We start from the raw sequence: 23,108 nt of genomic DNA, 5'->3' as shown, positions 1-23,108 counted from the left end.
CTGACATTTAAACATCAAGGGCAAACATATCCATTCTTGGTCTGTGTGAATCATTAAATCCCAGGAGCCTCAGAGCAGTCCTTCATGTGGAGATAATTTGAATATTGTCATTATTAAATCCCCTCTGTAATTTTAATTCTTATCTTTTTTCTTTACCAAATAAAATGAACAATTCAATACCACTTAGGACCTGACCACTGCCCTTGTACGTTGTAAAAAGTGAATCTAAATCATATGCACACAACACAAGTTTAGGGTTTTTAAATATTCATACATTAAAGTCCAGATGAAACAGCATTTTGAGAGTATCTAACTTCTGTATTATGACATATTTCCAAGTGAAGCAGGATAGACAGGCTGGGAGTAATGTTGGGAAGAATTTGATTTGGACGTTGAAAAGTGGACATGTCATAATGAATCTTAGCTCTATGCTGCTAAAAGTTGAAGACTGATTGACTGATGGGTGGATGTCATGACGTTACTGGTTGAAATTGGTTGGTTCAAGCCTACATAAGCACACATCATATTTTGGTTTACAGGAAGAAAACATGATTGGATTTTGATATAAGAATATAAAGAAATAGTTTTTTTCTTTGTATTTTTTGGCATATATTGTTAAATAGGTGCACAGTATGACTGGGGATGTGATCTAGAAGGGTTAAAATGGTATTTTTCATTTCATCTCGACTTTAATGTGTGAACATCATTAATGCAGCAGCGGGTTATGGTTATGGTTTCCTTTGTTAATATTGAGTGATATATTTTATTGATCAATAGTCATAAAGCTGAATTAAGCAATATTTTCATGTTATCAATTGACCAAATTACTATGCTTAATTTGAAAGGGATCGCTAGTAGTAACAAACGCACAGAGAATTATCACCCAACTCTACAGTTCCTCTCAGTTCTGTGAAGCATTTTAATGTCTTCATTATTTTGGTACTATAGTCAGCAACTTTACTGTTTGGTTCAGTCTCATTGCTCTCATCAACCTAATTTCCATCCACAGCAGGCAGCTGTTTTCAGTGAAGAAGAAAAAAGAAAAAGAAAATGTTCAAGAATTTTGACAAAGATATGTAGTGAGTGGAACATTTTACAGCTGAAAAATGAACTTGTCAGTGCTCTTTGGTTGACAAAATTTGTAAGGGTGACACTCTCTTTCATATCTACCTAAACAAATATATGTTTGGCATATCCACATTGAAATCTCTCATCTCTTACCAGTCGACATATACTGGTATATATGCACCTGTGACAGAACGGCAGAGTGGTCTGCACATGAAAATGAACTTCTTGTTTTCAGAAAAAAGGCTCATCAAGGATACTGAGGAGATCATAGTTAAAGCAGCTGAAGTGAACGTGTTATACAATTAAGGCAGCATTTCAGTTCAACAACTACCAGCCACTATGGCAGGAAGAACTTTGATCCTCATCATACAACATTGTATGTGACGTGTGTTTGAAGTCTGGTCGGCGTCTTTTAAATCCTACCTGCTGTGAGGTTTTAGCTGCAGTTTGATCTCCCATTTCAATGGCCAGTGTTGGCTGCCTCACTGCTATGGCAAGTGCGGCGTGTTAAGTGGATATGTGTCTCCATTTTATCAGTAGCCTTCAGCCGTGTGTGTGTGTGTGTGTGTGTGTTACAACCGTTCCCTCCTGGGGTGATGCATGAAGCGCTATAACTCCCTGTTTCCATGGGGACAATGGCTAACAAGTGAAGCAGGTATCGATGTTAAAGGGGAACTCCACTGATTTTACACATCAAAGTCTATTTACAGGTCTTAGGGAGGAACACTGTACATACATGTAAATCAGGTTGGCTGAGTCAATGAATTCTTTTAAGTTTCCTCTTGAAACATACGTTTATTGGCAAGCCTTTCCCGATTTTACTTGAATTTATATTTTCTTTTATTTCTTTCTCTTGTTTTATCTTACACTAAACTGGTTTTATTTGTTGTTAAAATGTAATGATTTTATGATTTGTCTGTTTTATTGTGCTGCCTTTGTGAAGCACTTTGTAATGTGGATTTTGAAAATTGCTAATGAAGATTATTATTATTATTATATGTGAAAAAAGGCGTATACAGCCTTCCTGGCTCCAGAGGGAGCTGTGATGACTTGACACAAATTTGAAAAAGAAAAAAGAAAAAGAAAAAGGAAACAGACCTCTGTAGCCTGCTCCTCATCTCTGCATGAGGCTAGCGGCTCCAGACTACATTAGCCACTACTAGCATAAACATAGCATAAGTACGTCATAACACACCCAAATCTCCAACTGAACTGTTGGTGGTTGAATTGCATTGTGGGTAATGTTGGCGCCAGGTTTAGATAAGGAAGAAATATATGATATATACTAATATCAATATCTGTTGTTCTGCTGCATCCATTTTGATCCTTCTTCATCGTGAGTCTTCATCGTGAGTGTTATAGTAGTGCAAAGCTAAATCAGTAGAGGATGTCTCATCTCTTTAACAAGTCTTTCAGCTAAACCAACAAAATATGTCTTTGGTCAATGCACTTTGAACGACACACACAGGCATTTTCTGATCTGATGCCCCTATCACCAGAATGACATCATCTGTCGGTACCTTCTGCAAATCATTGATGAATAAATTAATAAACAAACATGTTATATGATAGGACTAAACTATGGTTAATCTTTGTTAGGGTTTAGGCACAAAAACCACTTGTTTAGGTTTAGGGAAAGATCATGGTTTGGTGTCAAATTACTTAAACTCAAAAGCTCAAAAGATTGATCCTGTCATTTTTCTTGGCAGGACAGTCTCCTCTTTAAAACCTTTCCCTCAACATGCACATATTTTTATGTATACACACAACATTAATATTTACTGCACAACCTATGATCTTTTTCACACCACAGGAAATTCAACAGTGTTGTATTAATTAAACACATGCACTAACATGCAACTACTAAAACGAGCTGCAGGTGTATCAATGGCAGTAAAAAGATAAAGGAGGCAGACAGATAAAGGCCAAGCTGGCTCATGCCTGGATGAGTTTAACAAGGCGATTTTAACAGCGCTGCAGAGAGGTTTCCAACAGGCCACTTTGTGTCAGATTGATTGACAGACTAAATGGGCTGGGGGGATGAAATGACAACCTGTTTGCTAGTCATTTGAATATCACAGCTACAGCACTGCTTTGATCTCCCGATGCTAATTAGGGTCAGCAAATGCAACACTGATATGTACACACGCACACAAACACACACACACAAACACAGACACACACAGTGTCTGATTGCTGTGAGATATGGATGGATGCCTGTTAGACATCTTGTTAGGAAAAGGACAATCCAATATGGCACACCACATGATGTTTTTGAAGCATTTCCATCTGAAACTGTGGTTACAGGGAGACGGAGGAATAGTCTGTTGGGGAATACATTTCAGAAATAATGACAGACCACAAACAACTATGCTAGAACTTGGGACCTAATGTTGGAAAACGTTTTCATATTCACTGAATTACACAAACCTACTAGCTAGGTCGTTATAGCCATTAAATAGCTTTCCTGACAATAGACCCACATTTTCCATTTTTCAAAACAGACTTTCTTCAGGGCCAGGAGCCTTGGCGAAGAATGATGTGAATACCAGAAAAATGATTTGTGTCTTCCACATAAAAATCTGAAGTATAGTTCTCAGCACAGAGAAACTTTTATATTTAAAGGTACTGTGAGGATTTCTTTTCTTTTTTTTTTTTTTTGTGACCGCTATACACATGCCTGCCAGTGGTTTCAGGCTATTCTGCTGATTGACAGTTAGAGATAAGGCACCAAAAAAACATAACAATGCAGGGCCTACCAGCAAACATGAATGTAAATAATGCAAAATATTTTTAAAAACTGGATTTGTAAATGTTTTATGTGAAAAGAGAAATGCCTTCAAACACACTTGTTATGCCTCGAGGGTTGGTTTTCTGTGTATTGGTGACTAAACTTAAAGCTGCACTAAGTCAAGTTTATTTATATAGCACCAAACAATGCCACAACAGAAGTTATCTTGGGGCTTTTTTCACATAGAGCAGTTCTAGACTGTACTCTTTATTTTACACCCAGACCCAACATTCCCCCATGAGCAGCGGCAAGGAAAAACTCCCCTTTAATGGGAAGAAAACTCAAGCAGAACTGGGCCCTAGGTGGGCGGCCATCTGCCTTTACTGGTTGGGTTGAGAGAGAGACACAGAGAAGCACAACAATAGCAATAATATAGAAATATTACTAATGATAGTAATAGCAAGCAAGGGTGTTAAGAACGACCACTGCAGCAGGTGGTCCGCAACCCTAACACTAATTCATATTTTTATATGACCAATGGGTCAAATATATGAGAATTATCACCGACCCGACAGTTCGCCTTACCTCTACAGAGTGTTTTATGGTCTTTCAGTTTATTGTTTTGGTATTACCACCCACAACTTTACTGTTTTGGTTCGGTCTCAGTTCTCATCAACCTAATTAGCAGCAACAACAGGCAGTAGTTTTCAGCACAGGGCAGCAAAGGGCAGAAACACAAAGTTAGCAATTAGCTGGTGAATATAGTGATGCATTTAGCAGCTTAAAGCTACAGTGTGTAAAATTTAGTGGCATCTAGCGGAACAGACTTGGCAGAAATGGAATATAATATTCATGAGTATGTTTTAATTAGTGTATAATCACTTGAAAATAAGAATCATGTTTTCGTTACCTTAGAATGAGCCCTTTATATCTACATAGGAAGCAGGTCCTCTTCCATGGAGGCCACCATGTTGCACTGCCATGTTTCTACAGTAGCCCAGAATGGACAAACCAAACATTGACTCTAGAGAGGGTCTTTTGCATTTTTTGCGAGTTTTGCAGCCACCATAGGTTCTCCTGCATGCTTAGAAGGGGAGAGGGAGGGGTATTCAGTTTGTTGTAATCTGCAACCTCAACACTAGATGCCACTAAATCCTACACACTGCACCTTTAAGAGCTAATTATTTCCCTCAGGAGCTGGTCAAGACCAAAATTTCTAAAAGGAGAGTGAAAATGGATTTACATTGATTAGGTGGCCATGAAAAAATAGATAAAATGTTAGCCTTACCAACCTTTTAAGGTAGTAATGTATACTGTATATGTAAATGTTAGTTTTCGCTAATGGGTAGCTTTCACTATGACATAGCCACATTTATCAGGTGGTCAAGCAGGTTGAGGGGAAGGGTGGCTAATGGTGTTTCAGTTTCCAGTAAAAGCAAATGGCAGTGTACCTTGGACAACAGCCAGTCAACATAACCAAGATAAGGAAATCTCACCTGCTTGGTGATAAAAAGGCTTTGTGACTTTGTGAAATGTGTGTGCCAAGGGGGTTTGATCATTTGAAGACATCTGATGAGGTGAATAATCAAGTAAAGAGTGACCAACTCACTGTCACATAGAACTGATTTAAATCAACTGACTTGAACAACGTATTTGTTATTCCTTTAATTAAGATTTATCACTTGCAGCACAACTTTTGCAGACAGATGGATTTAAATCTGATCAAGAAGAAATTCTCATCAGAGAGCTGACATGTCACAGTGGCTTATGTGATTACTCTCAACATTACATTAGCATGAACTATGGGAGCTCAGCAAAACAGCTTTAAATGGACTAATATATGTAGAGTGAATGAGGGGATTCTACTTAATGTGAAATATTAGCAGGTAGTCAGGCAGTGAGTCCTGGCTATCCCTTAGGACACTGACTGAGAAATACACACACATATGTACACACACATACACAAAAGCACTATTTTTTTTGAAGCTCAGAGTGTATACCTGTGTTTGTCTAAATAGATGTAGAATATCTCACCAGACTAAACATAAGAAAGATGTGTGTGTGTCTAATAATAGTAATAATAATGCATTTAATCTGTACCGCACTTTTCATTCACAGTGAATCTCAAAGAGCTACAGCATTAACATATAACATCATTTGAAGAAAATAACAAGAGTTAAGATGAAAAAGCCTTCCTGAATAAAAAGGTTTTTAAGCCTGTTAAGAGTCTAGGGTCTGTGCTGCCCTGAGGGCTGTTCCACAAGCGTGGTGCAGCAGAGCAGAAGGCTCGATCCCCCATGGTGCAGAGCTCTGTAGGCGACTGGGGGCAGATCTGAGGGTGTGGGTGGAGGTTTGTGGTGTGGTCAGTTCCTGTAGGTAGGGAGGCGCATGTCCGTTAATGGATTTGTATGTGAGTAGCAGGACTTTGAAGTCAACCCTGAAGGAGACAGGGAGCCAGTGCAATGAAAACAGAATTGGTGTTCATGTTTACGTGTTACTCTATTGTGTATTTGTGTGTATGTGCATCCTTAGGGGATGAGAATGAGTTCATTGTGCTCAGTGATCTGAGACTGATTGACTTTCTTTGTCTTTGTCGGTTTGAGCCAGCTGCTCACGTGTTTAAATGAGAAAAACAATATTAGAGAATCCAATAATCTGATAGGACTGAAGTAGTTAAACTCACCTGAGCATGAGCTCTATTTTCAATAGGATTTGTGGAGTAACGTAGCAATAATAATAATATTACAATGCAAAAATACTTGTTAGTCTTGATAGACCTGTGATGGAGGCTGAAAGAACTTTAATTTGTGGATTCCTCTCAAATTCAACAGTCTGACATGATTGAGAAGTCATTTTGTGATAACATTACATACAAGTAACTGACACATTTACAAGATATCTTAAGTAATAAGAAGCTCATTAAAGAAAAAAACATTTTGGGAAATGTGCTTATTTTCTTTCTTGCCATTAGTGAGATGACATAGATACCACTCTCATGTGTGTGCGTTAAATGTGAAGCTAGAGCTAGGTGGTGATTAGCTTAGCATAAAGAGTGGAAGCAGGAAGAAAGAGCTAGCCTGGCTCTGTTCAAAGTTCAAAAATACGCCTAGTTACTTGCATCTCTAAAGCTGACTTGTCAGCGTGTATCTATGCAAAAACAGTAATGTCAAAAGTACAATTTACAGTTTTAGTGAGAGTGTTACTGTTTCTTTACGAATCAGAGGTTATCTGCCCAGCATTTCTGTGCAGCATCTCTGCTGGTAGCCTAGCAAACTCATGGTAACAACAGGATTCTTGGAAGTCACTGTTCCTAGCTGTTGCAAGAAATAATTATCGCACTTAACCTCCTCTAAGACCAAAAATTTTTGCTTTTACATTTCTGTTTGTGTTCAGATTAAATAAACAAGATAAAACTTGTTAATCTTTGAGGTTTGGAGGAGTTTTGGAGAGTGCCAGGCTGCTAAACTAAGCTGACGTGCACAGAACATATGAGTGGTACCATCTTCACGTTGTCAGTCAGCAAGAAAGCCTTTAAGAGTAATGTTGAACTATTCCTTTAACATACAACACACTGACCTTGATATCCATTGGAAAATGCACCATATGTGAATTTTTTTCTTGCTAACAGAATATTTTGGCCATGTGATGATTAAATCCCTGCAGATAATGTCCATAAACAGCAGTAAATGTTGTGGATAACACTGTGGGAACATGACATAATCCTTCATCCTCACATAGGAGGGAGGAGAGCAAGATAGAAAGATGAACGACAAAAGGTATGAGAGGAGTGTAAATATCAGACGGCTGTTGGATTTGGGTCAAACACTGTCTCACTGTGTCTCTTTGCCTCCTCACTGAGTTATTTATCTCAATTTCTTTGTCATTTTCCACTCTTTCTGTCTGTCTGTCTGGGTCCCTCTTTCCTGACCTTCAGGAGCAGACAGTGATGCAGACTCTGTGGGGGTGGGGGTGATGTACTCTGGGGGTTAAACTACATATCCAGCTGCTTCTCTCCATCAAGCAGCTTAACAACAACCTCACTTAACTGTACTCGGTGTTCACACAGGACGCAGAAGCTTTAGTTGCCTGATTTTGATTATTTGACTTGAGTGGTAACACACAAGCAGGTCTGATGAAACCACTGGATTACAGTACATCATGCTTACATTGTAATGCTTGTGCATTAACATAAATTCACAAATCAAAGTTTTATTTCCCATCACATAGCCTATAGCATGTAGCCAGGAACCACAAACAGTGAAGACAAGGTGTAGGATGAAAGTGTTAACCCTCCTGGTAGCTTTCACAACTTTGTTATCCCATCTTTTTGTACTATCTTGACATTCATTCAAACTCTACATAATAAAGCAGACACATTCAAAAAACAAATTCTGAATTCAGGTCCTTTGTTTTATCTACCCCTACTTGTCCCACCATAAACTTTGGTTCCCTTTGAAGCCTCCTGATCCCCTGTGGCTCAGCGCCGGTGGTACCAGTCGTAGCCGGAAAAAACCCAGTTAATCTGTGAGGGTCTGCTACAGACACGGAAGGAAAGAACTAAGGCTGGAAGGCTTTTGTATTTGGCATTAAAAGCCAGAACAAGATTTCAGCTTCTGCTCTATTATTAGACATGAGCCATTCATTCACACAGAGACCAAAAGACAAAAGGAGGTAGAAGAGCTCAGGGTCTTAATTACATATAATGAATGGTTAAAATGGTTTAAAATGGTTTTACGTGGCGACCTACAGAACCAACAGAGCTCTAATACTTGACAGTGGAGAAATTTGGCTGGTTTAACAGTTACATATCGGTGGTTAAGGTTTGAGCGAATGATTACACTCACTGACTTCACTGTAGTATGTTTGGACAGGTCCAGTATCCCTTGGAATTAAGGGCATTTTCAAAGTTTGTTTTGACACAAAGAAAAATACAAGCAAACCAAAATGTGTCTTGTAGTTGGGTCAGAGTGAGGTAGGATCACATTTCGTTTTCAGTGAGAACAGCCTGAGACCACATCCTCTAAAGGGTCTCAGTATGGTTGTTTTGGTCAGCACCCAAGTACAATTGCTGTGTTCAGACTTGCCCAAACATATTGCACTGAGGGGAAAATTGAACCGCAGTCCAATTCAATTGGACCAAACAAGGCAAGTCTTAAATTACCTTAAGTATGGATGACATAGCAGTGCACAATTTGAATCCAATGCCAATGTTCAGTACCAAAGTAAGAAGCAGTGTGCTGTTTATATAGGTAGGCAGAAATAAGTGCTTTCATACTGGAGACAGATGTTCCCTTCCATCTCTGATCTACAAGGAAGTTTGGCTTTTTTTACCATTATCACATTTGTCTGTAACTTTGACCAAGATGTGTAAATCAGCATTAATTGATTTTGTTTTTTTCCATTTGGGGGCAGTGGAACAAGCAGAAAACACAACATTGACATATGATCTTCTGAGGTTGTTATGGTGAACATGTTAGCAGTTGCTTTTTCACACATCCAACAGACATGGAAAAACATAAGTATTCATTTTAAGTTATGTTATTAAGTCCAATATTCACTCTTCTTTTAGCTCTAGTTTGGTCTCCAACAACGTCTGAGGCAGATTTGTGGCTCTTTAGCTATTAAATGCCCCACTATGTTATGTTATCCTATACCAGGTAACTTTTGCCTGTCTGATGATAGGTGCTGTTAGGCAGGTAGTGTACAGTGGGTTTATCAGAGCTTTTTCATTGAAAACAGCTGCTTGCTGCTATGGAAACAGAGATGAGAGAGGTGAGACCCCTTTCACATTACAAATAGTCATTGAATCCATTACTAATATAAAATTATTAATTAGTACTGCTTTAACTGTAACCTTAAAGATTGTCACAATTTTCATATTTAAACTTCAAAAACATTGATATTGAATGCTAAAAAATGTCATTCAACTTAATTTTGGATTTTGCAGAACTGTCCAATATTAATGTTCTGTCTGGTATTAGAGTCGGGAGGAAATTATGAGATTTTGGACCCTGACAGAGACCCTCAGCGAGGGTTACACTTTAAGGTTTTGAACAGGTGCCCCACTGCTGAATGAGGCTCTACCGAGAGACAGAGAATGGGTAACGTACCCTGAGTGTGTCGAATGTTGAGCTGGTTGATCTGCTCGGTGAACTCATTCTCCTCAATGGTCTCAGTGCGAGGAACAGAAAGAGAGAAACGCCTCTTAAAGTTCTTCATCTTGTTCATGGTGCTGAGGAGCAGAGTCTGGAGGAGGAAAGAGACACAGTCATTACAATGACAATAGAGACATTGACCAACACGTATAAAATCAATCCATCCATGTGTGTGTGCATCAACTCCTACTTACATAAATGTACAAAAGTAAAAGGTCATTTGAACAAAACATATACTGTGGTACATAAATCGAAGAAACTGAAAGTTTAACACACTCTGCCAGAGCGTATGATGAGCTGTGATGGATCTTTATGTGCAGCTTGACCAAAGAAAATCTTCTGTCATCTGATAATGAGGTAGAAAGCATCAGGAAAGCAGCTGATCAATATGCTCTCTCTTCTCTGCTCCCTCAGTAGGTTACGCAATCACAGTCAGCCCTACTAGTTAGTTGTCGCTCTCCTGCTCTTTTTTCCACTCATCTTTTTGTTCTCTTCCTTTTCCTCTGTTCTGTGTGCTGCAGAGACCGCCGTCATGGGGTCTCTAAGATTGCTTTACTGTCATGGATTTGTGTATGTGCATCTGTGTGTGTGTGTGTGTTTCTGCTCATTATTATGAAAGGCTAAAAGATGTGGTGGATTCAATTGCAGCAAGACTCCACATTCCCTCCTGTTATTTTTAAACCTCAATAACCCATCGGAATTACAGTCTCCGAGTGTGTTGTCAGATTACCCTGCCTATTGCAATACCTGCACAGTGCAGGTCGTATGATTGCCTGAGCCCAATCAGGAACATGCCATGTACACATGGTCAATACATGTATAAAAATACACACAAACATACTCAACACACACACACAAAGTGACTGGGTGCAGCCACGTCATACAATGATAATAACTCACCCCAGCTATCTTATTATAACAGCCACTGGCAGTAGTGACCTTCTGACCAACACCATACAGCAATACAACAGTTACTGCAGTGTTGAGTGATTAGAGATTTTAATATACAGTTAATCTCTGGTTTACCAGTTATTGAAAATCATGAGCTTATAGGGAGATCATCATGAGGAGTTGTTTTTGTGCCTTAAACTACATAAATCGCTAAAGTAAGGTGTGGAAAATGTTCAGTGTCCGAAGAAGGAAACCTCCCTCTTAGCTTAGAGTGCATAATTAGCTATTAGCATGTTGCAATCAGGTCAGAGCCCTTGATTTTAGTGAGGTGGTGGAGAGTTTTGCACAGACACTGGTGAGGGGGAAACACCTGTTTTATGGTAAGACAGCTCACTCTGTTATTGTGTGTTTATGGCTGTTTATTGAATATTTCAAGCATTTTTCAGAGTGATCAATACTTTGGTGATCAGTTTGATGTTGAAAATGCATCACATGGTTACGCTTATAACTTTTTTAGAGAAAAAAAAGGACAAGCTGGTGTACCCAGTCTTTTATTCATGATACTGTGTTGAATCCTGTGTTGACGTATACAGTAGTTTCTTGTGATTGAATGTTTGCATGTAAACACTGCAGGTATCTAATGTAAGTTTCTGGAACATAAGACATCGGCATATATCTTGTGCCTGGTATATTTGATGGCAAACAGGCAGACCTTCATGCAGACATTACTAATATGATATATAGAATAAACAAGCTTCTGTGCTCTTAACTTGTTAATGTTACTTTAATTTTTAATGTTACTTGCTACCTTTTGTGTGTCATATCAGCTATAATGTCACATAGCTATTGTGTGCTCTGGCAAAGTCTGGATGAAAAATGGGAAGGGTTATAAAATTATTGTTTTCATGGCCTTGGTCAACTCTGAAACTAGAAACCAGGAAGCGGCACAGCCAGCTGTAGTTTTAGTTGACAAAGATATTTTTTTGTTCACCCAAGGAATTCCTTGATAACACTTTGAATAATAATCAGTGAAAGGTACTATTTTATTTAAAAAATCCTTTTAGGTTTAGACAGTGTTTAAAGGGGAAAAGTTCATTTACTATGAAATCAGATTAAAGCACTAAACTAATTATATACTTTCATTTATAGAGATGAAAGATATAAAGAAAGATTTGCACAAAAGCGGACTTAAGAGAAAATAACAAAGGGATTCTCAGAACCAAAGAAGTGTGGGTGGCAGCCATAAATTGAGTGGAGGAGAGGAAGCAGCTCAAAAGGCGAAGATGGAAGCAAATAATCCCCAGATCAGTACAGAGAAAAGAGAGATTTCTAATTCCAAAAAGCGGAAGTCTTTAGAAATCAATCAAATTCAGCTCATGCGACTCTTGGATTGGAGAGGGAAACATGCTCTTGGTAGCGCAAGAGAGTAACTGCCACAGCACTGCTAAAGAGTGGGAACACCAGCCTTTTTGTGGTGTTAAAAACATACAGTTGTGTTCAATGAGCAGCTGAGGCAGCAACAGAGACCTCGTCTTTATACCTCTGGACCTGGAAAATGCTTGTGGCTCAGCAGCACATCATGAGAGTAAAAGTGCATTTAACATCTATTTCAAACACATACTGATGTCTTAGTAGCAGTAATTTACTGCAGTGCGACAGGAGTTTTCTTTCTGCTCACTAGGGCTTATATGGATAGCCTGACTGTCATCACTACGTGATAAAAGAGATGCTTAGTTGGAAAGTAACCCAAAACTGGCCAGAATAAATATAAAACCATGGAAATCAATAGGCATTTATGGCTAAATGTCAGACAAAATGTACAATTCCAACAATATCATGGAAGCCTATAAAGCTTGAATAATAAAAAGCTATCAGATATAAGACAGATTAAGGGGTTAAGAATAGAGTTGGAAAGAAGCTTAGTGTACAGAGAGAAATCAATACTACTAGGCTGGATAAAATGGTGGTGTGTTTGTGGTTCTGGCTGCTGCTTTTCCCTCTGAGAATCTGTGAGGAGGTCTTTGTAAAGACAGACTTCCCCAGTGTCCCCAAAGGTTAGAACTATATACTGTAGCTAGTGGGTACTTGAAGAACATTTCATACAGGGGTACAAAAAAACAAAAGTACACTGTAGTTGACACAGCACCACCAACGCTGGGTAGTCATTAATGCCCAGATGCCAGGTAGCTGAGTTAAGGTAGGCAAAAAAGGAGAATGGAAATTAAATAAATAAGGGAAACAAGGAAGTTATTCAGGGTACAAGGATGGAAGAAAGGAAGCCTTGAGCAAAGAAAGTATACTATATAGGTGTGAAGAAGGGAAAAATGACAGGAAAGAGGAGATTGAGATGGCAAATGAGACTAAAAGGAGAGAAAGAAAGGGATGAAACGACGAGGTAAAGAAGGAGCAAGTGAAGTAAGCAAGGAAACATAAAGTGATGAAGGGGACTAATGAGAACAGTGAAGGAGGTACCAACGCAGAGAGGAGCTATAGCAGTAAGCTTTTATTTTTTATTATCTTTAAATCTTTACACTGTTACTGCAGAGCCGCTATTATATTGTTGATACAACTTGGCACCTGATAATTGTGTGAGGTCATGAATAGCAAAAAGCATTAACCCCTTAAATTGGTGATTAATTGTGTCACATTCATTTCAATATTTCATGAGATTTTGCGGTTCTGTGTGTTGGATTTTAAGTTATTTGCTATTTGAAATGTTAGCAAATATGTATTTTTAGCCAAAATAGTATATATGAGGGCCTGTCCCACAAAGCTTTTATGATGTTATTCAGCTAACTTGAAGGATTTGCTCAAACACGCTACTCAAAGCTATGCCACTTATGAATTCAAGACTATTGCTTTTTATGAAAGGTGGCAGATGGTTGTTCTGTTGATGCCTTTGTTATGAAATGACTCAATCAAATACTGACAATCAAAGTTAAATAAACAATGAGTGGTTATTATTAAAGATGGCTCTGAATTAGTCATTGAATCAATTTCTGTTTTTCTCATGCCAGCATAGCCAGATAAAAGTATCAAACCACCTGTTAAAAGGCACCAGAATACAGCAAATGACATCTACTCTGTTAAAAAAATCTTTGGAGAGGACCCCCCCCAGACCCTCTGTTAGATTGTCCCACCCACATTTTCAATGCTTCCTACACCTGTGGCTGTACTGTATTTTTTTCACAGTGCTTTCAGTCAACTAAGTGTTCTGGCTTTATGATTTCATAGACAAGAACATCTTGTAGCTGTTGAAATTGCTGCATCACACTATTAATATCTTTCTCATCCTGGAAAACATCTTACACTAGAAAATAGATACATCAGAGGATTCATCTTTTTTTTTTTAAGAATAGTTCAGATTTGTTTACATGACGTGATGAGTCACCTCTCACGCATTAAAAACACTCTGAAGATATAAAAAGCCTTTTTGAGCACTGTGTTTTAGTTTTCCACTTGCTGCTGTTCATTTCTGTCTCACATGTTCAAGTTCCACTGTTCACAGGACCTGTGGCCTAGATTCATGTCCATGCATCAATATGACTTCCAGTGAGTAATCATACCACCTTATGTTGAAAAATAAACTATCCTTTTAAGGTATTATGACCACAAATTGTGGTTGGCCATGACCAAATGAAGGGAATAATACACTTTTGTGTCCTACGCATTTGGCCCCTTTGAATAAAACCTATTGCAATTTGGAATGTGATATTATATAACTTCACACCACACTGATCTGCAATATTTGTTAAATGCTTGTCTCAAAGCAGCTTATCTGTATTGCATTGTGTCTGTGGTCAGCTCCTGTTATGATATGAGTCGCTATCAGGGCCATTTTTAGGCATAGGTGATCTACGTGTTTGGTCAGGGTGCCATTAGCTGGAAAGGCAAAGAGGATAATTTTTTTGTAATCAATTTCAGACACCCAACCTACGCGTGACCCAGAGATTGAAAAGTGGCTGATGGTATGCCACTCTTGTTCTGATGGTTTGTATCGATTCTGAGTGGGATGTCACTGTTGGTTTTCTGTATGCCGCTCCCATTCTACCAGTTTGTGGCACTCATAAACGGTATGCCACTCATGTTCCACTGTCATATACCAATTCTCACTGGCATATCATTTGTTTTTGACATATGCCACTGCTTATTATGATATGTCTGTAACTTATAAACAGTGTATCACTCTAGGGAGTGGTATCTTTCAGTGGAAGGTACCGCATGTGTTGTTTGACAACACAAACAACACATGGAAAAACCTCAGCAACAACCATTAGCAACACAGGCTACGGAACAGACAGCCATTTATGGGCATGCATGACGAGTTGATGTCAGCTCGTTGCAAGGTAGAAAAAAAGCTTTCAGGGCAGGTTGAATCCCTGGCTTTTGACTTGCAGGGAGCATTTCTGTATACATTAACCTCAAGTGTTGGAACTTTGACCATGTTTAGCATGGATATCTGACATTATAACAGTAAATAAATAACAGAAAATCACAAAACGCATAATATGTCCCCTTTGAAGCAGATCTGGCAGATATGCCACTGTCCATTGGCAGTTACTGTGTAAAACTTAGGTTTCATGCCATAACATCATAACGACTTACTGTAGACAACAGTCACTGCTGTGATGAACTAACAGCAAACATCATGCATAGCCTTGGACAAAGTTTGACCATTAACGTTAGCAGTATGGCAGATGGGCATGATGTTGAAACGTAATTTTTATTCATTTGTTTTTTATTAATTTAATATGAGAAGTGGTATATATCAATGGAACATAAAGCTGGAGGACAGTGGCATAAAGGTTTCATGTGGCACACAGCAGCAAGTCGGTGAGGAGTGGTACATGGTAGGGGAAGAGGAGAGGCATACCGTCTGCATGTTTCATATACAGGTCAAACAGCAGCAACATAACATCAGCCAAAGTGTCATAAAAATCTGCATATGTCACTAAAACAACAGTGGCTAGACCACTGGGTCGCAGCAGTTACTCTTTAAGTAAAAGTACACAGGAATCATCAGCTACATGTTAGACTCTTGCCAGTGTAGTCAAAAGTTGCATCTGTATTATCTGTTATGTTATATCTCTGTATGTTATTATCATATATATTAATTATATAATTATTAGCATTTGCTAACAATTATAGTGTATAAGGCACCAAATGCAACACAATGTTTTGTCTACACCCAGTTCATGACAATTGACATCTTAAAAAACCTGCAGTACAATTACATTTTTACCATTCGTGTCTTTGTTTGGAATAAACAAAAGAAGAACCTGGTAGTCATAGCTAAACTCAGACAGAAGAGAATGCCACCTAGAGAAACTTTAATTTCATCAAAACACTCTGTGATTGAAAAGTGGTGTTCAGAGAAGTTGGAGACACAATAAAACACAACAAAGTTCCTAGTGATTTCCTCTTCAAGCTTATTTTAGTATGGCACTTCACCTACACACTTAAGGCTTCCCTGAATGAGAGCTTCAGTGAAATGTTCCAAATGTAAATATTAATACGGAAGGAAAACCAATAGAAGCTTTCCTTGTGGCCTCGGATGGGTGCAGTAAGAACCCAAGACCCACATTCATATCTAAAATAGCTCCTTTCCCAAATATTTGTTGCTGAGAAATTACTCAAAGTGTAGCAACTTTGAGTGTACAGTCAGCCTTTCTTGAATATAAGTCATAACCAGGAATTTATCCACAGTCCACAAAGCATCTTTGAAAGAAGTCTTTCTAATTTCATTTTCCTATTGTTCTGATGTTTGAAAAATAATCTAAAGTCTCTTTTCTAAACAGGACACAGAAAAATGCAAGGGCCCCCCACTCTGATTGGGGGGCCTCTCTTTATTCTACTCTCTCATTTGCCCTGTTGAACAATTTAATTGCATGGGCCGTGAGTGAGAAAATTCCTGATTGCGACCTGTGTGTGTGTGTGTGTGTGTGTGTGTGTGTGTGTGTGTGTGTGTGTGTGTGTGTGTGTGTGTGTGTGTGTGTGTGTGAGACTGGCGGTGTGCTCCATTTATCTTGTGGACAACAGACTCCTCTGTTTGGAGAAGGGTACAATTTTGGGGTCTGGGTGCTTGCAGCCAATCAGGAGTATCTGGCATCACTCTCAGAGCTACTCCATCAAAGGGAGGAAGTTGGTCTTTAGGTTGTGTGACACTGTCTGACTACACACACTCTCTCTCTCTCTCTCTCTCTCACACACACACACACACACACACATATACACACACTCAATCTCACTAGTGCATCTGCTCTGAGTGAGGTGCCAACAAATCTCAGTTTGTCTGTAGCTGTGATCTTCCCTGGACACAATCATGTTTCTACAGTGACAACTCACCTCTTTCTTTTTTTCCCCCCTGCTCCTCTTTGATCTCTGTTTGTCTTTCTCTGCTGCCCCCCCGCCCCCTTCATGAGGGTTTCCATCTTTCCCATTTGTGGTTTCACAAATGCTGTTCAGTTGTGACGTTCATCTCTGTTCTCATACATTCTGGTTCACGACCTCCAAAATGAAGGCAGTTGACAGCAGGCCGTTAATATGCCAGTTTCTGTAATAATACAAATGTGCACACAAAGTCATTTGATGTGTTTACTGAAATCAAACAGACTCCCAGTACTGAAAAAAGAAATGGTGTGCAATGTTACTTAGTTTAACAAGGCTACAGCTGTCAACAAATAATCTTAAATGAAAGGAAAAATAATCCCTGGAAAAGGCTAAAACAAGCTTCTCTAGACTCAGAAAGTACAACCCAGGATACTGAAGTCATGTGCTCTGTATGTTTGGAGAAATTTGGGGGTTTTAAAGAGATTTTCCTCACAAGAAAAACGACAGCCTAAAACAACCTTTGTCTGTGTTTACCCGACAAAGACCTCTATTATGTGTGAATTATGAGTCTTATTATGAGTAAATCAGAAACGTAGTGTGACATTGTGCAAAACCTTGTTTGTTTCCAGTTTTGTTGTTTCCAACAGTCAACATTGTTTTCTTTTAACCGTGTATTGCAATCCGTCCCTAACTTTAACCAAGTAGCTCTTCTTTTGACCATCATGATGATTGGTTCCTAACTAATGTAAACCTTGACTTTAGCAGTCATCAAATACCTATCGATCTGTGAAGGGACCCTCGTGTAGGGAATGAATATGTTTAGCCAGTAAACATAAACTCCCACAACACTGTTTATATTAACATACACACAAGAAACTAGGTTACTCTGAGAAATCAGGGTATGCCAGAAATCTGACATGTTTACATGCACCCTAATAATCTGGTTACTGTGAAACAGAAATAGCTCACATGCAGCAGGTCAGTCATCAGATTTCTCCTCTGCCCCCAAATATATTTTGGAACCATGGCATATTTATTTTAGGTGCATTATTAATACATTGCTTCATGTTTTTTCTCTGAGAAGTCAGACTGACGTTCCAGTGAGAGGAAAGACTTTTTTATAGTTCAATAGTTTTTCTATTTTATTTATTTATTTATTTATTTTTTACAAAAAGTCAAATGTTCAGCAGTGGAAACAAACTTAAGACCAGAGGCTACTTAGTGTCTGTCTGATGTTGTCTGACCTTGAATGGAATACTTTAGAAAACAAAGATGTATCACCACGTGTAATGATCTTTCTTTTCATCTTGCCACTCTGTTGACAAAGCAATACTGAAGTCTTTGTCATGCAAACATGAATAATTCTGTTAGAAACCCAGTTATGTGTATACATGGCCCAAAAATCAGGTTACTTTAATCAGTCTAAAAAGCCATTTTGTTTCAAATTTTCCAGTCAGATGTCATGTTCGTGTTTGCCATTCTTTGTTTTGGAAGGGTTGTTCTAACCAATCAGTGGCTAGTGAGTATCCGACACCCCTTTCCAGTCCACACTGTGTCAATTAAACCTGCACTAATCAATATTTCTATATTAACAATAGGTCAAATGAATATGTGTAATGTGAAAGAGGTTGCAGTTCCCCTCAGCTCTATGGAAAATTTGAATGTCTTTCATCTTGTTGTTTTGGTTTTTACAGCCCACATCTTTACTGTTTAGTACACTGCTCTTTTCAGTCATACTTGATTTTCAGCAAAAAGCTTAGATAAACCCACTGTACACTACCTGTTCAGCACCACATGGCACACAGACAAAGTTAGCGACTAGCTGGTGAACACAGTGGAGCGTTTAGCGGCTAAAGAGCCAGATATTTCCCTTAGGAGTTGGTGGAGACCAAAAACAGAGATAAAAGAAGAGTGAATATTGGGCTTAGATTTGTAAGGTGCACAGACACACAACTCCAGTGCTAATGTATCTCCATGTGTGCTGGATGCTGGATGAGCCATTCTTTGCTAAAATGTTAGCTGTGTAAACTTAAAAGGTGATAGTATGTCTGCCCCAGAGTGGCCAAAATATCAAGTAATACAAGTTATGTGTTAAGTACAAGTAACACAGTGACCACATCCACTAAAGCAGTTCAGTGGTGTTCAGGGGTGTGTTTGAGTCAGCAAAAAGCCATATGTCAGAGGTCCAGTGACCCACGCCTGCTCCATCCAACTCCCCTCATGTGTACTCATTTAGAATGGGGCCAGCTGATGGAAAAGATGTACGGCTTTTTTAGATGGGCTTCATGTTTTTTTACAGGTCAGTAGGCATAGTCATCAGAAAAAGATGACACACATTCAACAATCCATCCGCACATGAGGCATACAGCACGGGCATGGAGATGCACAGTCATGAGTCACGCTGGTGATGTGTTCACACGTGCACACACTCAGATTCAAACCCTCTGGCACTGATTTTTGGACTCTCTCTCTCTCTTTCACTTTCTGCTCATTCATTCTTCTGTCCAGTTTGTTGAGATTGAATGAATGAATGACCTTGAGAGGCCAGTGAAAAGCAGCTCTGGCACAGTGTCAGTACAGACCATTAGCCCGCTAACAGTGAGACCACAGCGCCATCCGACCGCTGCCTTGTCCAGTCAAACCTGACATGGCAGCTTCCTGCTCATGACAGCCAGACAGGCTGACAACACAAGCTGTGATCTCTGGGAGGGTCAAGAGGGAGGAGGCAATGACAGAGATGCGGAAAACAACCACATGAGACACATAGAGAGAGGCGGAAAGAAAGGTGACTTTCAGAGTACACGTGGTCTGCTATTTGGAGATGCAGCAATAAAAAGAAGAGGAAACACAGGAAGTACAAAAAAAGAAAACACACTAAGGCTTTATTTGTGTAATTCTGAGATAGTTTCTTATAAGAGTATATTGCTAATGCCAGACCCAATTAAAATAATATCCTTTATCCATTTCCGTTGATGATAAGAAGGAATTTCTTATGATAAGAAGGAATGATAAAACATTTTTCTGAAACAAAAGTCTTGCTCAGCAGCCACACATTTCCCAACTCTTTACACTTATAATGACAAAGCTTTTCAGCCTTCATATAAGGAAGAATAAGGAGCTTCTTCAAACTCCTGAGATGAAACACAAGAGTGAGAACAGACGAAAACGTGCTTTGGTCCCAACATCATATTAGAAATGAATTCAACACTACTAATGTGAGGAAATCATCCTTACATGTGCACTCCTCTCTTTGCTCCATTCTTTCATTTTCCTTATACTCTGCTTCTATTCCAGTGCTGTTTACAGACAGTGTGTGTTTGTGTGTGTGAGAAAGACACACAGACGCAAATGCACACATCTGTCTGTGTCATCTGTGTATCTGTGTGATGGGTCATATGCTCTAAAACTGACCTTGGGCCTGGGGTTACATTACTGTGTGCTCCAGTAGTTCATATGAACTGAAAAAAACAACTTTGCTTGTACAACTATGCGTGCACACATGCAAATGCACACACACGCACCCGCACACACATTTTCCCTAAAGGAGATGAATGGTAATGTCAGTGCTGCTTCACAGAGACCAGAGTGGAGAGAATCATTGTTAAACAGCTGGTGTGTTTAGTCTGTAATGAAGCTAATCCAATTTTAGCAGCCATTATCTAGCCATGCACCAACAACAATACACATATAATGGAGATAATACAAATGTTTGTATCAGTGAAGTGTTCGGTGAAATCCAATGCAAAATGGGAACTTATATAAACATGGCATACTTTGGTCTTCATCCTGAGGGGGACATCAATATCTCAACCAAATTTTACAGCAATTCATCAAATAGTATTCAAGACATTCACAGAACACCACAAATGGCAAAGGAAAAAGTCAGGGGTTCACCACAATGGGTTCATCCTCTGGGGAGAAGTGTCTGTACAAAATTTCAAGGCAATACGCAAATATTTGTTGAGATATTTCAGTCTGGACCAAAGTGGTGGACCAACTGGCAGATGTTTGCCATCCATAGAGCCAAACTGCTAGCATGGCTCAAAAGTGGCAGTATTAAAGACTGTTTTAAACTTTTAACACTGTGAAACCTATTTGTAACAAAATACAAATACTGTTATTTAGAGTTTTCTTCTCTGCCAAATTCTCAATCTTGATTGTGTGGTTTTATGTGGCTTTTCTGTACTATATGTTTTCTGGACAGAGAAAATGAAGGGGAAATCGCCTTTTTGACAACTTTGAGATAGAGTTTAAAACAGCTGTAAATGTGTCTAACAATTTTGTGTCATATCAACAGAGAATCAATGAGTAATTCAAAGATATAAATTGCAGGTGAATTTCAGCCTTACTCAAACTGACAAACTGAAGTAGCACATAAGATGTGCAAAGGTTTAGCTTTCTATAATCTTAGATTATAATATTGTTAATTAGCTAAAAGAAGCTAAAATGCTTTGTTTGGTTGTGGAGAACTGCAGAGTTGGAGGTTATGGGTTTCATCACTACAAACAACACCTTTCACTTAACGCATACTCATTTGATCTATTTTTTATATAAACATATTTATTAAGGTTTAAGTTTAGTACAGCAAAGCCCAACAAACTAAAGAACCATGAAGCCTGAGCATTAGCTGAGTTTGTGGATGGTCATATCTGTGTTTAGCCCATAATACACAGAGCTTTACAGTACGTAGCTAGGTCAGATACCAGCCAGATTATATTCTCCTGAACTCCAAACAAAGCTTCAAGAGACTCTCTCAACAGTCTGATTGTTGCCTTAAACAACATGGTCTGAATTAATAGGAAGTTGGGATATACTAACATTCCTCCCTTTTACTTCCTTCATGCTGCAGTGAAAACTAATTTCACCCCGAACACTGTTCTTAAAAGGGCACGGAGACTTGGCTTAAGTACCGTCTGTGACAAGAGTGATTGGTTTAAGAGATAGAAGCAACCCAGAGTGTTTTTCTTCTCCTTTTCCCACAGCCATAATCAATTCTGCCAGACATTTCTCTGTGCTGACACAGTGTTGTGGGGAACAGTAGCCAACCTTGAGCTTGTGCTTGAGCCCCTGTCCCTCGAAACAGCTGTGAAAAATCCACCATACTCTTGCTCAACATCTTTATGACATGTTACACAAGCCATGTAGTTAGAAATATGATGTCATGTTTGCCACTTTTCTTTGTCTCCAGGCTGAAGCGATAATAAAGATGACCTTTTGTTTCCTCCCATCCCATCTTTTCTTGGAGTCGTGCCTCAACAGACAACAATCACTGCCTTATTTGCTCTGTCGTATGGCTATACATTATACTCTTTCTGTTTCTCTCACATAACTGTTTTCTCTTCATATTTTTTTATCTGTCATTGTCCTTCCCTCTTCATACAACTCCCCTCTCTTCAGGTTTTTCTACAAAATTTCTTTGGAGAAGTGTTAATGATGAAGGTGTCACTTGCAGCATTCTTGACAACAGTGTTGACAGCAACAATAAATCCCTCTGTCTTTTTCTCTGTCTTCATGTCACCCCCTGCCCCCATGTGAACATTAGCCCTTCTGTATCCAGGGAATAACAACACTGCTGGGGTCAACATCAGACTGGCCTATTGTACCACAGGCCACCATGGTTTGTGGAGATTTTTTTCAATGGAAGAATAATAACTTTCAACGGAAACCCTATCTCCAAATGACTTAACACAACAGTTTTTCTGTTGATGAGAACTTTTGCATTTGTTTTACTAAGCTAGTGGTGTTCAAAAGACAGTTGAGGGACCCTAAAGAGCCTTTACTAACACTAGTGGCCCCATGTCAAAAGTACAAATCTTTTCATTTGACTATAAAGCAATTTAATAAACACTTAAATAAAGATTCTTTTTGCAAGAAATCTTTGATAAACAATTATTTTATACATTTTACAAGAAACTGTTCCATGTAGATAATGT

The 23,108-nt window shown here is 38.9% G+C and overlaps 1 protein-coding gene and 1 long non-coding RNA gene across 2 annotated transcripts in view; one reads left to right on the top strand and one right to left on the bottom strand.

The window, feature by feature from the left end:
• cdk18 (cyclin dependent kinase 18) overlaps positions 1-23,108 on the bottom strand; it is a 51,183-nt gene that overhangs the window by 19,349 nt on the left and 8,726 nt on the right. The window contains exon 2 of the mRNA XM_044349005.1: positions 9,910-10,045. Within this exon, the coding sequence (XP_044204940.1) occupies positions 9,910-10,027 (118 nt within the window). The 5' untranslated portion in view covers positions 10,028-10,045. The remainder of the gene's footprint in view (positions 1-9,909; positions 10,046-23,108) is intronic.
• LOC122980717 lies at positions 484-22,626 on the top strand. The gene is made up of 3 exons (XR_006403072.1): positions 484-696; positions 5,793-5,807; positions 22,615-22,626. It is a non-coding gene; the product is annotated as an uncharacterized LOC122980717 (long non-coding RNA).

Source organism: Thunnus albacares, chromosome 4 (assembly GCF_914725855.1).
Source record: "Thunnus albacares chromosome 4, fThuAlb1.1, whole genome shotgun sequence".
NCBI classification, from domain to species: Eukaryota; Metazoa; Chordata; class Actinopteri; order Scombriformes; family Scombridae; genus Thunnus; species Thunnus albacares.
Note: the sequence above shows the minus strand (reverse complement) of the source record. Positions and strands in the feature narration are given on the sequence as shown.